General features: G+C 51.3%; 1 protein-coding gene across 1 annotated transcript; it reads left to right on the forward strand.

Moving 5' to 3' along the window:
- Nucleotides 1-5,091: 5,091 nt before the first annotated feature.
- Nucleotides 5,092-11,531, forward strand: LOC144497620 (tumor necrosis factor-like). The gene is made up of 4 exons (XM_078219061.1): nucleotides 5,092-5,268; nucleotides 6,547-6,589; nucleotides 7,520-7,585; nucleotides 10,878-11,531. Exons 1-4 carry the CDS (start codon nucleotides 5,092-5,094, stop codon nucleotides 11,291-11,293), a joined length of 702 nt encoding a protein of 233 aa, XP_078075187.1. The 3' UTR covers nucleotides 11,294-11,531.
- The last annotated feature ends 4,289 nt before the right edge of the window (nucleotides 11,532-15,820 follow it).

A 15,820-nucleotide genomic window follows, 5' to 3' on the forward strand; every position in this document is an offset into this window, starting at 1 on the left:
GCCAATCCACCTAACCTGCACATCTTTGGACACTAAGGGGCAATTTAGCACGGCCAATCCACCTAACCTGCACATCTTTGGGCACTAAGGGGCAATTTAGCATGGCCAATCCACCTAACCTGCACATCTTTGGATGCTAAGGGACAATTTAGCATGGCCAATCCACCTAACCTGCACATCTTTGGACTGTGGGAGGAAACCAGTGCACCCGGAGGAAACCCACATAGACACGGGGAGAATGTGCAAACTCCACACAGGCAGTGACCCAAGGCTGGAATTGAACCTGGGTCCCTGGTGCTGTGAGGCAGCAGTGCTGACCACTGTGCCACCGTGTTGTTTTAATCCGTTTCCCTATCCTAACCACAGATCTTTGCGAAGTTGTGTACTTTAGATATTCATGAAGTTCCCTTTTGAGATGTAATTGATTTAGTGATTGGAAATTCCAACAGGCAGCAGTTCTCTGACCCCCTCACAGAGAGGAAGAATCCTTTACTGTCTGAGTGATGACACAGTATCTATTTCCCCCTCTTCACCCACTCACTCGCAGTGGATTAACCTGTTGGTGCTTCATCCAGAATACTGAGACTTTCCATCAGGCTATCTCAGTTCATTTCTGTTGGGGCTAATCTATATCATAATTCCATTTACCTACCTTCATTCCCATGGAATCACTACAATGTAGGAGGAGGCCATTCAGCCCATCGAGCCTGCACCAACAACAATCCCAGCCAGGCCCTATCCCCGCATATTTACCCTGCTAATCTCCTGACACTAAGGGATAATTTAGCATGGCCAATCCCCCTAACCTGCACATCTTTGGACACTAAGGGGCAATTTAGCATGGCCAATCCACTTAACTTGCACACCTTTGTAAGTGAAGGGGTAATTTAGAATGGCCAATCCACCTAACCAGCATGTCTTTCAGACTGTGGGAGGAAACCGGAGCGCCCGGAGGAAACCCATGCAGACACGGGGAGAACGTGCAAACTCCACACAGTGACCCGAGGTGGGAATTGAACCTGGGTCCCTGATGCTGTGAGGCAGCAGTGCTAACCACTGTGCCACCGTGCCACATTTAAGCAACAAAATCTATTCAACTCAACTTTAATCAACACCCCCCAACCCGAAAAAGCAAGCAAGCAAAGAAGCAGTGAGTTATAACACTGATTCCTGCCTCACACCCGCACCCCTCCCCCTCTCCCACCCTCCCGCCTTGGATTGGCCGTGCTAAATTGTCCTTAGTGTCCAAAGATGTGCAGGTTAGGTGGATTGGCCATGCTAAATCGACCTTAGTGTCCAAAGATGTGCAGGTTAGGTGGATTTGCCATGCTAAATTGTCCCTTAGTATCCAAAGATGTGTAGGTTAGGTGGATTGGCCATGCTAAATTGCCACTTAGTTTCCAAAAATGTGCAGGTTAGGTGGATTGGCCATGCTAAATTGTCCCTTAGTGTCCAAAGATGTGCGGGTTAGGTGGATTAGCCATGCTAAATTGCCCCTTAGTGTCCAAAGATGTGCGGGTTAGGTGGATTGGCCATGCTTAATTGCCCCTTAGCATCCAAAGATGTGCAGGTTAGGTGGATTAGCCATGCTAAATTGCCCCTTAGCGTCCAAAGATGTGCGGGTTAGGTGGATTGGCCATGCTTAATTGCCCCTTAGCGTCCAAAGATGTGCAGGTTAGGTGGATTAGCCATGGTAAATGTGCAGGGTTACAGTAATAGGACAGAGGGAGGGCCTGGGTGGGATGCTCCTTCGGAGATTCGGTACAGACTCAATGGGCCGAATGGCCTCTTCCTGCCCTGTAGGGATTCTACGGCTGTATGTCCTCCCAATGGATTTGGGTAGCCAGAACTATAGAGCCCCCTCAGTGTCTTATATATCCCAATGAGGGCACCTTTAAACTCTTCCACATCCTCGAGGAACAGTCCCATTTAACGGCGCACTTCACATCGGTTCTCAACTGCGTTTGGTACTGACTGCAACAGGAGACAAGCGAGCACAGCAAGTTATCACTGGAACCATCACTGTGTTCAAATCTCACGGTGGGGAGTAACCCCACAGCCTCCTCACTCACCGACAGACACGCTAACCAAGACCAAGTGACAAATTAATATCTTCCTCAGGTAGATGTTTTGGATGAGCGGGAATGACACATGGGTTGACGTAATAAAAGGGCACGCTCACATTTCCACTGTTTCGACCAGTCAGTCCAATCGATCATTCTGCGAGAGGCAGTTTCCCCCCGACTGCAACCACACAATGTCACGTTGACCGGTTATTCAAGTTACAACCTTAGGTTGTAACTTGAATAACAATGGGCATTGCTGGCCAATGCAGCCAGTTCCCAGAATAGCGAAACCACCGAGCCTTCAGACAAATCCAGCCACAGAATCACAGAATACCACAGTGCAGAAGAGGCCCTTCGGTCCATCGAGTCTGCACCGATGCATGGAAGGCGCTGATTTAGCCGCCTAATCCCACTTGCCAGAACCTGGTCCAGAGCCTTGGATGCTATGGCATTCCAAATACTCACCCAGGTACTTTTTAAAGGATGTGCAATCTCCCCCACCTTCCCAGGCAGCGCATTCCAGACCCTCACCACCCTCTGGGTAGAAAAGTCACACACAAACCCTGAGCAAAGCAGCACAGGAGGCTGAGCGGGGAATAATCCAATCGGTGTACAGTAGAGGCTATTCATAGAAATATAGAAAATAAGAGCAGGAGTAGGCCATTCGACCCTTCGAGTCTGCTCCGCCATTGATTTTGTTCATGGTTGATCATCCAACTCAATATCCTGATCCCCATATCCCTTGATCCCTTTTGCCCCAAGAGCTATATCTAATTTCTTCTTCAAATCAGACATTTTAGCCACAAGAACAAAGAACAAATAAAATTACAGCACAGGAACAGGCCCCTCGGCCCCTCCAAGCCTGCACCAACCATGTTGCCCATCTGAACTAAAACCCCCTACCCTTCCAGGGACCATATCCCTCTATTTCCATCCTATTCATGTATTTGTCAAGACGCCCCTTAAAAGTCACTATCGTATCTGCTTCCACTACCTCCCCCAGCAGCGAGTTCCAGGCACCCACCACCCTCAATGTAAAAACTTGCCTCGTACATCTCCTTTAAACCTTGTCCCTCGCACCTTAAACCTGTGCCCCCTAGTAATTGACTCTTCCACCCTGGGAAAAAGCTTCTGACTGTCCACTCTGTCCATGCCCCTCATAATCTTGTAGACTTCTATCAGGTCGCCCCTCAACTTCCGTGGTTCCAGTGAGAACAAACCAAGTTTCTCCAATCTCTCCTCAGAGCTAATGCCCCCCATACCAGGAAACATCCTGGTAAATCTTTTCTGTACCCTCTCCAAAGTCTCCACATCCTTCTGGTAGTGTGGGAGTGAATTCCACACATTCACCACTCTCTGGGTGAAGAAATTTCTCCTCACCTCAGTCCTAAAAGGTTTACCCCTTATCCTCAAATTATGACCCCCAGTTCTGGACACGGCCACCATCGGGAACATATGAAAGTTATTTATAGAAACATAGAAACTAGAAGCAGGAGGAGGCCATTCGGCCCTTCGAGCCTGCTCCACCATTCATTTTGATCATGGCTGATCATCGAATTCAATATCCTGATTCCCCCTTCCCCCCCATATCCCTTGATCCCTTTAGCCTGATGGGGGATTGTGGAAATTCCGTACATTGGGATAAAGGTTTTAATCTCTTGGAACTCGACATGTTGGAAAATGGTTTTGTTTGGTAAAATTCCATACAATTGGAGGGACTGGGGGAGACTTCCATAGAATTCAGTTGGATTGTTGGGAGAAGACGTGGATTTGACTTATAGAATCATCGGAAGGAGGCCATTCGGCTCATCGAGGTTGTACTGACCACAATCCCACCCAAGCCCTATCCCCATAACACCATGCATTTTACCCTAGCTAGTCACCCTGACACTAAAGGGCAATTTAGCATGGCCAATCCACCTAACTTACACATCTTTGGAGTGTGGGAGGAAACCGGAGCACCCGGAGGAAACCGACACAGACACGGGGAGAATGTGCAGACTCCGCACAGACAGTGACCCGAGGCCGGAATTGAACCCGGGTCCATGGCGCTGTGAGGCAGCAGTGCTAACCACTGTGCCACCGTGCCACTCAATCTGTACAATGGTTGACTTACAACGGGGTGCATTGAAGGCTCACTCAGATAGCTCCTGTTTTGACCCACGAGGAATGAGTGAGGAGAATGGCTCCCTCTTCTCCGGAATCCCGAGGACGATTCCGAGAGGGCGTGACAGGTGGGATACTGAGGAGCTACTTCCCCTTGGCTGGAGACTCCAGGACTGAGGGGGGTTTTCTCAGGATGAAGGGGACAGACAATGGGGTAGGGGTCTCAAGGAGGAATTCTCTGAGAGTTGGGAATCTTGGGAAACTCTGGATAATCAGCCAATGCATGTATCCAGGACGGACATCCATGGATTTTTAAACTCAAAGTGAATCGGGGATGTAGCGATTGGAGTAATGGAAATGGAGAATCAGCCATGATTTCATTGGATAGTGGAGGAGTTTGAGGAAGTTGTACCATTAGTCCTGCTCCTAATTGGGGGAAATAAAATATCCTTTTTTGTACTGCCCTTGATATGACGTTCAAACCCGTGAACTCATTCAATTTCTTATCAATGCTTTCACGTTGGAAAAAGGTGAATGAAGTCACAAGCTCAATGGGTTGGTTCGGAGAAAGGGGAATGCCAATCTTAAAAAAAATACAATTTTATATTCACATTGGAACCTTTATTTTCTCAATTCTTTGATCTCTCTCTCTCTCTCTCTGTCTCTCTCTCTGAGTCAAAGCCTTTCTCACTCTCACTTTTTTGCTTTCTACGTAATATCTGAGCGGCCTGGTTCTCGGAGGCTGGGGAATCCCCCAGTGGAGGTATAAAGACTTGACAGCTGCACTTGTGTGTGTGTGTGTAAGTTGAGAGACGCAGAGAGAGAGGGAGAGACAGAGAGAGAGAAAGGGAGAGAGACAGAGAGAGGGAGGGAGACAACCCGCAACCTGAGGTGTTATCCAGACCACAGCTGAGAGACCATGAGCAGCGAGAAGATGCTGTCGGAGTTGGAGAGTGGCCGGGACATGGCAGTTGAAGGGGCAGAGACGCAGGGCAGACACTGTCTCAGGTTCTCCTGCACCCTCGCAGCCCTGGCTTTAGTGGCTGCGTCCTCCTATCTCGTCTTCTGCCAAGTGAGACCCCAAGGCGCCCACTGGGTAAGTCACATCCATTTCGACACTCACTCATCTGCCTTCCTGATAGTTGATTTGATTTGATTTATTATTGTCACAGTGTATTAGTATACAGTGGAGAGTATGGTTTCTTGCGCGCTATACAGACAAAGCATACCGTTCATAGAGAAGGAGAGAGTGCAGAATGTAGTGTTACAGTCATAGCTAGGGTGTAGAGTAAGATCAACTTAATGCGAGGTAGGTCCATTCGAAAGTCTGACAGCAGCAGGGAAGAAGCTGTTCTTGAGTCGGTTGGTACGTGACCTCAGACTTTTGTATCTTTTTCCCAACGGAAGAAGGGGGAAGAGAGAATGTCCGGGATGCGTGGGGTCCTTAATCATGCCGGCTGCTTTACCGAGGCAGCGGGAAGTGTAGACAGAGTCAATGGATGTAGTTCCTCTTTCATGCTGTTTCTTTTTATAAATCAAATGAAGACATTCAAGTCTCACTTCCCTCTGTCTCAGCTGTGGATTATCATCTGCCTTTGGTATTCTCTCCCGTGTGAATTCGGGGAGGGAGGGGGGTCCTCGCCGTGTGGGGGGAGGTGGGTTTCCTCCACTGGTTGCGGACGGCACGCATTTCCCGCCGGACCCATGCCCCCCCCCTTCCCCGTTCTTGTGCCAAGCTCCCGAGGGAAATTGGGCCTTCCCGGGGTTATTCGCAGCCACACTGCACACAGTGAGGCCGGATTTCCTCTTCCCAGACCCCGGGAGGACTGACATCATACCCCTAACCCTCCCCAACCACGCAGGGTTACAATCACTGTGAGGAGGGAGGGTAGAGAGTTCAGCCTCTAGTGCTCGGGTTAGACGCTGAGTTCTGAATGTTCTGGAAACTCAGCGTGACCGCCCGGATCTTGGCGCTTGCGGTGTTTGTTGCCGACGCCACAACCCTCTGGCTGCCAGTTGTGTAACCAATGCTTCAACCTGCCTACTCTCCAGGGCACGGAGACTTCATTCAAACCGCGGATGCAGCAATCCCAGGAGCGGACGGGGTGAGGGGGATGGGGGGGGCGGGGTGGGGGAGGGGGACACGAGTTGGACAGCTTGGACGTTGCTTGTCCAATGTTGACCCACCCAGTCCCATTTTAGGTTGTTGTGAGGTCAGTGAGCTCCAGTATTGATCAATGGCTTCGCTCCTGTTGCACGGATCAAGACTGGATGATTCGCCTAACCTGAGTCTCCACCCAGCTCAGCAGGAATTTTGAACGCTTCATTCTGGTTCCTCTGTTTAATCTCAAACTCTCTCTGTTCCTTTCTGCAGAAGGCAGCCCTCAGAGAAGCTGAGGATCTCACTGCATATAACGGTGAGTGTTTTCCGTCTCTCGCTCTGTCCGCCCCTCTCTTTGTGTGTGTCTCCCTCTCAGGTTCTGTTTCTGTGTGTGACTCTCTCCATGGTCCTTGTGTCTCACTCTCTCAACCTGTCTAACTGCCCACCTGTCTCTCTCTCCCTCGTCTGCTGCTCCCCATCTGTCTGTCTCTCTCTCCCTCCGTCTGTTTCTCAGTGTCTGTTTCTCTTTATCCATCTGCTTCTCCCCATCTTCCTCCACTGGTCTGCCTCTACCCATCTGACAGCCTGTCTCTCTGTTTGTCCGTCTGCCCCCTCTCGTTTTACCTCTATGTGAACCTCCCTCCGTCTTTCTCTCCCAGCCTGCCTCTCCCAGCCTGCCTCTCCCAGCCTGCCTCTCCCAGCCTGCCTCTCCCAGCCTGCCTCCCTCCGTCTTTCTCTCCCAGCCTGCCTCTCCCAGCCTGCCTCTCCCAGCCTGCCTCTCCCAGCCTGCCTCTCCCAGCCTGCCTCTCCCAGCCTGCCTCTCCCAGCCTGCCTCTCCCAGCCTGCCTCTCTCCGTCTGCCTCTCCCCGTCTGCCTCTCCCAGCCTGCCTCTCCCAGCCTGCCTCTCCCAGCCTGCCTCTCCCAGCCTGCCTCTCTCCGTCTGTCTCTCCCAGTCTGCCCCTCCCTGTCTGGCTCTCTCCGTCGGCCTCTCCCTGTCTGTCTATCTGTCTGCCTCTACCCGTCTGTCTCTCTCAGTCTGCCTCTTGCCGTCTGCATCTCCCTGTCTGTCTCTACTAGTCTGTCTCTCCCCATCTGTCTATCTTTCTCGTTTTTCTCTCCATCTGTGTGTACGTGTGTGTGTGTTTTGTGAGGGTGTATGTGTGTGTGTGTGTGAGTGTGTCAGTGTGTGTGTGTCAGTGTGTGTGTGTGATTGTAGTGACTGAGATTCTGTCTGTTCCACCTCCAGGTTTGCCTCATCTCATGAAGCAAGTGGGAGACGACCCGAGAGAGAGAATCGCTGCTCACCTGACAGGTAACGGTCGATGTTAATGTTTAATTGATGTTTTTGCAGGATTGCCAAAGGGCAGTGGATTGTTTTACACAACAGTAGACAACACCGGCTGCCCAGAGTCAGACAATTCTCTCTGTGTCTCCTTACCAATAGCCCAGAATGTTCAGCTCTGCAGGCCTGGAACAGCCTGCTGTGACCCTTCTGCCCCCCTGCTGCTATCCCATTCCCTGTCACGGCTTCTACTAATTCTCTCATCAGCACCAACTTCCCCCTGGTGGTCACTGCCGGCAGCACGCTGAGCAATGAGGGTCTGGGGGTCTCTTTAACCAGGCTGCGGGGGTCTCTGAGCGACTGTGAATCTGCTTTACTATATCTCAAAACGACAGAAATTAAACAGGACTAAACCGAACTCCAGCAGTGAGGTGAGAGTGACAGCTCTTGACATCAAGGCCACATTCGACTGAGTGTGGTATCAAGGAGCCCGAGCCAAACTGGAACCAATGGGTATCAGGGGGAATTGCTGGCAATTTAGCATGGCCAATCCCCCTAACCTGCACATCTTTGGACACTAAGGGACAATTTAGCATGGCCAATCCACCTAACCTGCACATCTTTGGACACCAAGGGACAATTTAGCATGGCCAATCCACCCTAACCTGCACATCTTTGGACACTAAGGGTCAATTTAGCATGGCCAATCCACCTAACCTGCACATCTTTGGACACTAAGGGACAATTTAGCATGGCCAATCCCCCTAACCTGCACATCTTTGGACACTAAGGGACAATTTAGCATGGCCAATCCACCTAACCTACACATCTTTGGACACTAAGGGACAATTTAGCATGGCCAATCCCCCTAACTTGCACATCTTTGGACACTAAGGGACAATTTAGCATGGCCAATCCCCCTAACTTGCACATCTTTGGACACTAAGGGGCAATTTAGCATGGCCAATCCAACTAACCTGCACATCTTTGGACACTAAGGGACAATTTAGCATGGCCAATCCCCCTAACTTGCACATCTTTGGACACTAAGGGGCAATTTAGCATGGCCAATTCACCTAACCTGCACATCTTTGGACACTAAGGGACAATTTAGCATGGCCAATCCCCCTAACCCGCACATCTTTGGACACTAAGGGACAATTTAGCATGGCCAATCCACCTAACCCGCACATCTTTGGACACTAAGGGACAATTTAGCATGGCCAATCCACCTAACCCGCACATCTTTGGACACTAAGGGACAATTTAGCATGGCCAATCCAACTAACCTGCACATCTTTGGAGTGTGGGAGGAAACCAGAGCACCCGGAGGAAACTCACGCAGACACGGGGAGAACGTGAAGACTCCGCACAGACAGTGATCCAAGCCGGAAACCGAACCCGGGTCCCTGGCGCTGTGAGGCAGCAGTGCCCAGCACTGTGCCACCGTGCTGCCCCATGTCACAGCTGAATGCAAACCTGCATTCCCTCACATATGCTGCCAATTGAGGTGACGGGATCAGGAAGTTAGGAATTCGCTGCGCTGAGGCCAACTCACTGGGGGTTATCTGACCTGATCTCATGGGAACACCACCACCCGGTCCCCTCCAAGTCACTCACCATCCTGGAAATATATCGGCCGTTTCTTCATTGTCGCTGGGGTCAAAATCCTGGTGCTCCCTCCCTAACAGCACTGTGGGTGTACTTACACCTCAGGAACTGCAGCGGGTTCAAGTAGGCAACTCACCCACCACCTTCTCAAGGGGCAATTAGGGATGGGAAATAAATGTGGTATTTACCAAGCTATAACCCAAAGTCTGCCTGAGGATTCAGTTTAGATGTAGGCGGTGTGTCAACAGGGTGATCAATTGGGTACTAGGCATGGAGCAGATGGGCTGAATGGCCTGCTCCTGCGCTGTACCTCCTGCGCATTGTTTAGCAGCCCAAGGAAAGAGAGATGTGAAGGAGGGAGCCAGGTTTTGGAGGGTTGGCAAGAGTGGGTCATTGCAACCTGGTCAGAGTACCAGGTCTGTCCAGGAGAGGGCGATACTCCAGCATTGTGCTGCCTGGTTCGCAGGGTAGAGGGCGCTGTTCTCATCCCAGTGGGCAGGTTGGCTCTCAACCAGATAGACAACGTGAGGTGGTCATTTTGGGAATCCACCATCAGTTTGGGAAGGAGGTGATTGTACTGGAGGGGGCGCAGAGGGGATTCCCCAGGATGCTGCCTGGAATGGAGTGTCTCAGCGATGAAGAGAGGCTGGTTAGGCTGGGGTTGTTCTCCTGAGAGCAGAGAAGGCTGAGGGGGATAACAGAATCCCAGAATCCCTACAGTGCAGAAGAGGCCATTCGGCCCATCAGATCTGTATCTTACCCAAGCCCTCTCGCCCCGCCCTCTCCCCGTAACCCCACACATTTAGCATGACTAAAGCGTCATTTAGCGTGGCCAATCCACCTAACCTGCACATCCTGATTGAAGTGTACAAAATGAGGAGGGACATTGATAGGAAGGAACCTTTCCCCTTAGGAGAGGGGTCAATAACCGGGAGGGCAGAGATTTAAGGTCAGGAGGAGGAGAATTGGAAAGGATTTGAGGAAACCTTTTCCCCCAGAGGGTGGTGGGAATGTGGAACTCGCTGTCTGAAAGGGTGATCGAGGCGGGAAACCTCACAACATTGAAGAAGCATTTAGATGAGCACTTGAATCCATAGTGTACAAGGCTACGGAGCGAGTGCTGGAAAATGGGGTTAGAATAGGTAGGGGGCTTGGTGGCCAACACAGACACGATGGGCTGAATGGCCTCTTTCTTGTTTCCCAATGAATCTAAAATGCCAGAAAAACTCAGCACCGATGGAGAGAGTAGCAGGGTTCATGTAAAGTTCAGATCGGAACGTTGGATACCTGGGGGGTGTGGATTTTCCAGCGACGGCGAACCAAGACTGGAAAATTCCGCCCAAGGTCAACAGACCTTCGCTTGGTTCCATGTCCCATCCCACGGTGGGAAAATTCCACCCCTATGCCGGAATTTTCCCACCGTCCACACCGGCGGGATTCTCCCATCCTGCCGCGGCGAATGGAGATTTGACCTGGGCGCCGAATTCTCCGACCTCGCTGCAGCTGGAACACGGTGCGGACGGGCGGTAAGATCGCCACCCTGGATCTTCCACCTCCCACCTTTCCCCCCTTTCTCTCTCCATTCCACGGCCACCCTCCTCCCCACCCCCCCCCCCCCCCCATCGCACCCCCTATCCTGGGGGGAAGATAGACATGTCTTCACACGTGTGTTTTGTCTTTCTCACCTTCTCTCTCTCTCTCTCTCTCTCAGCCGATCCCATCAAGGGGGCGTCCAATGAGCTGACGTGGCAGGTAGAAGCCGGTATCGCGTTCTCCCACGGGATCGAGTTCTCCAACAACAGCCTGCTGATCAAGGAGACAGGTTTCTACTTCATCTACACCCAGGTGGTGTTCTTTTACAGCCAGTGTGAAGACAGCACCATCTTTCTGAGTCACGACATGCACAAACTCTCCTTGGCCTACCCGGAGGAGACCATCTTGCTGAAGGCCACCAAGTCCGTCTGCCACCATGGGCGCCACGGCGACCCCTGGTACAAGACCTCCTACCAGGGCGCCATCTTTGACTTTGAGGCTGGCGACAGGATCTATTCCCGGGTGCCCTCGAGCGTGGCCAAGTATCTGGACAAGACGGAAGGCAAGACCTTCTTCGGCATCTTTGCTTTGTGAGGAATGTTTTCTCCCTGGTCATCTTAGAATCCATCGAATCCCTACAGTGCACGAAGAGGCCATTCGGCCCATCGAGTCTGCACCGACCACAATCCCACCCAGGCCCTATTCCCGTAACCCCAAATATCCACCCTGCTAATCCCCCTGACGCTAGGGACAACTTAGCACGGCCAATCAACCTAATCGGCACACCTTTGCACTGTGGGAGGAAACCGGAGCACCCGGAAGAAACCCACGCAGACATGGGGAGAACGTGCAGACTCCACACAGACAGGTTCGAGGTCGGAATCGAACCCGGGTCCCTGGCGCTGTGAGGCAGCAGTGCGAACCACTGTGCCATCGTGCCACTGTTTTTTTTTTGTTCTTGTTGTCGGTATGGCGAATGTTCAGTGGGTTTGGGTCTGGAGAAGTTGGGCCGGGCTTCCAGCAAAGCTCAGGGTCGATCGAGGGGGGAATCAAAGAGGGCTGTGATCAGCTGTGCGGCAAGAATTTGCACCCAACGTCTCCTCGAACCTCGGCACTGCGCCAGTACTTTTAGGTCAGAGTCGCACGACACGGGGAATCACCGGAGCTGGTTTGCGCACAGCAAGATCCCAGAAACAAAAAGGGCACAGCCATGGGCGGACCATCCACCGCTACTTACCTTTTCACAGCAGGAAAACCTCCCCCAAACCCACTCTCTACCCCGTTGCCCTCCCGCCTCCACCAACTCTTGCCATGAATCTCGCAGGCCGTGACCTTTCTAATCCAAGATGGCGGAATGGGTGGACTTCACCAATGACGCCTGGTAGACGGTTAACATTTTCCACAGTGGATGTCCTGGGCAGACCAGTTCGCCCAAGGTGCTGGGTTTTCCCTTGGCTAAGTTGGCTCAAGTACCCACTGAGTTCGGTGGCATTGACCAATTCTCCCCCCCTGGCACCCGCCCTCCCCGCCCCCTCCACCACCCCCCGCGCCTCCTGTCGCCCCCAGTGAAGGCCGTGAATAATTTATAATCGCCAATAATTCCAGTCAGGAATTCCCGGGAAGAACCCTTCTGAGCCGGGGGAGGGTACACGGGGGACGGAGGGGCTGAGAGTTGGTTACCACGGCGATTGGTTGAGGCATTCGCGAGGAAGTGAGATCAGGACGCAAGGGAGAAAAGAGCAGATGATGGGAGGAGGCTAGCACGGGGCAGATGGGCCGAGTGGCCTTCCTGCACGCCCTCTGCCAGGTTCTTCCTGCTAAAGTTGGGGCCCCCCCCACTCCCGACTGCGTAAGGAACAATCGTGCAATAATCAAATTGGGAATAAGCTGATGTGTTGAGTAGATGTTTGGGAAGTCTGTACAACGTCTGCAAGTTTCTCCTCGAAGTGGCCCTGAGTTTAATTTATGACAAATGTTATTTAAAGGGATCCTCCCCAGGGATACACTAATCACAGAGCCTGGAGCTCCCAGGCCAAGGTCTGGGTCTTGCTGCCTATCCAGGACACAGCAACAAGGTGTCACTCCAATGCACTCATTCCTCAAGAATGTATTTATCATGTTGTAAATTATTTTCTATTCCCTCGCGTGAGCCAGAGACATCTTTAATTTATTGCTGAAAGTGTTTATAAGGATGGAATTTGAATGTGACCCACACTTGTCGAAGTGCCTTGGGCAGAATGTGCCTCTACCAGTTCTCTCATTCAGGGGAAACTCGAGTCTTATGCTGCACTCACTACCTGGGAGACCCTCTCGCACTCACTCCCACGCAGAGTGCAAGCATCAACTTATCAGCTGATAAACAATCCATCCTTTTACCCCTTCTGTGTTTATGCAGAAGTCTCTCTCTCTCACTCTCTCTCACTCCCTCTCCCCTTCCCTCTCTCTCTTTCTCTCACACTCTCTCTTTCTCTCTCCCCTTCCCTCTCTCTCTTTCTCTCTCACACTCTCTTTCTCTCGCACACTCTCTCTTTCTCTCTCACGTTCTCTCTTTCTCTTTTTTCTCTCTCTCTCTCCCTCTCTCTCTCACTTTCTCTCTCCCTCTCTCTTTCTCTGCCTCTCTCCCTTTCTCTCTCATACTTCCTTTTTCTTTCTCTTTCTCTCTCCCTCTCTCTTTCTCTCCCTCTCTCCCTTTCTCTCTCATACTTTCTTTCTCTTTCTCTCACTCTCTCTCTTTCTCTCACTCTCTCTCTTTCTCTCACTCTCTCTTTCTCGTTCTCTCACTCTCCCTCTCTCTCCTTCTCCCTCTCTCTCCCTCTCTCTCACTCGCTTTCTCTCTCACTTCATCTTTCTCTCCCTCACTCACCCACTCTCTCTCTTCTCACTCTCTGATGCTCTCTCTCTCTCCCTCTCTCACTTTATCTCATTCTCTCTCTCACTCACACGCTCTCTCTCTTTCTCTCTCTCCCTCTCTCTCAATCTCTCTTTCTCACTTTATTTCATTCTCTCTCTCTCTCTCTTTCACTTTCTCTCTCATTCCCTCTCTCTCTCTCTCTCTTCCTTTACGCTGCGGTATGAGGGATGATTCCAAACACAGTTCCTGGTGTAACTTGCCAGCATCGAGACTCGGTTTTCATTCACAGGATGTGGGTGTCGCTGGCTGGGCCAGCGTTTACTGCCATCCCGAATTGCCCCTCGAGAGGGCGGTGTTGAGCTGCCTTCTTGCAGTGTGACAGAGGTTTGTGAGGCTGTTTCGGGGCAGTTCAGAGTGACTGGCGTTGCTGTGAGGCTGGAGTCACGTGTCAGCCAGACCGTTCCCTCACGGGCCCTGGAGAACCAGATGGTAATGTCTTTTATTCATTCCTGTGACATGGGCGACGCTGGCTGGGCCAGCGTTTATTGCCCATCGCCAATTGCCCCGTGAACTGGGTGGCTCGCCTTGGGGAAAGCCAGGATGTGCCGTTGGCGGGTCAGGAAGACTCCACCAGTCCGAACAGCAGCAAGGTTTCGGAGAATGTTTGTGTCGAGTCTGGATTCAAGGCGTGCAGTGGAATATGATTCCGGAATGTATTTAATAATGAGAACTTGTATTTATTTATTGTTCCTTTATAACTCAATAAAGTGTTTTGCAAGAAACAAAATCACTTTTCCCATGTTGAGGAGGCTTCAGTTATTCCCAATATCGTGTACACAACCCATTGCCGTGTACCCCAGAGAGACACAACCCATTGCCGTGTACCCCAGAGAGACACAACACAATACCGTGTACCCCAGAGAGACACAACACAATACCGTGTACCCCAGAGAGACACAACGCAAGACCGTGTACCCCAGAGAGACACAACACAATACCGTGTACCCCAGAGAGACACAACACAATACTGTGTACCCCAGAGAGACACAACACAATACCGTGTGCCCCAGAGAGACACAACACAATACCGTGTACCCCAGAGAGACACAACACAATACCGTGTACCCCAGAGAGACACAACACAATACCGTGTACCCCAGAGAGACACAACACAATACCGTGTACCCCAGAGAGACACAACACAATACCGTGTACCCCAGAGAGACACAACACAATACCGTGTACCCCAGAGAGACACAACACAATACCGTGTACCCCAGAGAGACACAACACAATACCGTGTACCCCAGAGAGACACAACACAATACCGTGTACCCCAGAGAGACACAACACAATACCGTGTACCCCAGAGAGACACAACACAATACCGTGTACCCCAGAGAGACACAACACAATACCGTGTACCCCAGAGAGACACAACACAATACCGTGTACCCCAGAGAGACACAACACAATACCGTGTACCCCAGAGAGACACAACACAATACCGTGTACCCCAGAGAGACACAACACAATACCGTGTACCCCAGAGAGACACAACACAATACCGTGTACCCCAGAGAGACACACAACCCATTGCCGTGTACCCCAGAGAGACACAACGCAATACCGTGTACCCCAGAGAGACACAACACAATACCGTGTACCCCAGAGAGACACAACACAATACCGTGTACCCCAGAGAGACACAACGCAATACCGTGTACCCCAGAGAGACACAACACAATACCGTGTACCCCAGAGAGACACAACACAATACTGTGTACCCCAGAGAGACACAACGCAATACCGTGTACCCCAGAGAGACACAACACAATACCGTGTACCCCAGAGAGACACAACACAATACCGTGTACCCCAGAGAGACACAACGCAATACCGTGTACCCCAGAGAGACACAACACAATACCGTGTACCCCAGAGAGACACAACACAATACCGTGTACCCCAGAGAGACACAACACAATACCGTGTACCCCAGAGAGACACAACACAATACCGTGTACCCCAGAGAGACACAATACAATACCGTGTACCCCAGAGAGACACAACACAATACCGTGTACCCCAGAGAGACACAACACAATACCGTGTACCCCAGAGAGACACAACACAATACCGTGTACCCCAGAGAGACACAACACAATACCGTGTACCCCAGAGAGACACAACACAATACCGTGTACCCCAGAGAGAGACACAACACAATACCGTGTACCCCAGAGAGACACAACACAATACCGTGTACC

The sequence above is a fragment of the Mustelus asterias genome, chromosome 8 (assembly GCF_964213995.1).
Source record: "Mustelus asterias chromosome 8, sMusAst1.hap1.1, whole genome shotgun sequence".
NCBI classification, from domain to species: Eukaryota; Metazoa; Chordata; class Chondrichthyes; order Carcharhiniformes; family Triakidae; genus Mustelus; species Mustelus asterias.

Excerpts from the sequence above, each read along its gene's own strand:
- LOC144497620 (XM_078219061.1), top strand. The coding sequence starts at position 5,092 with ATGAGCAGCGAGAAGATGCTGTCGGAGTTGGAGAGTGGCCGGGACATG. Across the intron at positions 5,269-6,546 it reads GACCCCAAGGCGCCCACTGG|AAGGCAGCCCTCAGAGAAGC; the intron begins GTAAGTCACATC and ends TCCTTTCTGCAG. Across the intron at positions 7,586-10,877 it reads AATCGCTGCTCACCTGACAG|CCGATCCCATCAAGGGGGCG; the intron begins GTAACGGTCGAT and ends TCTCTCTCTCAG.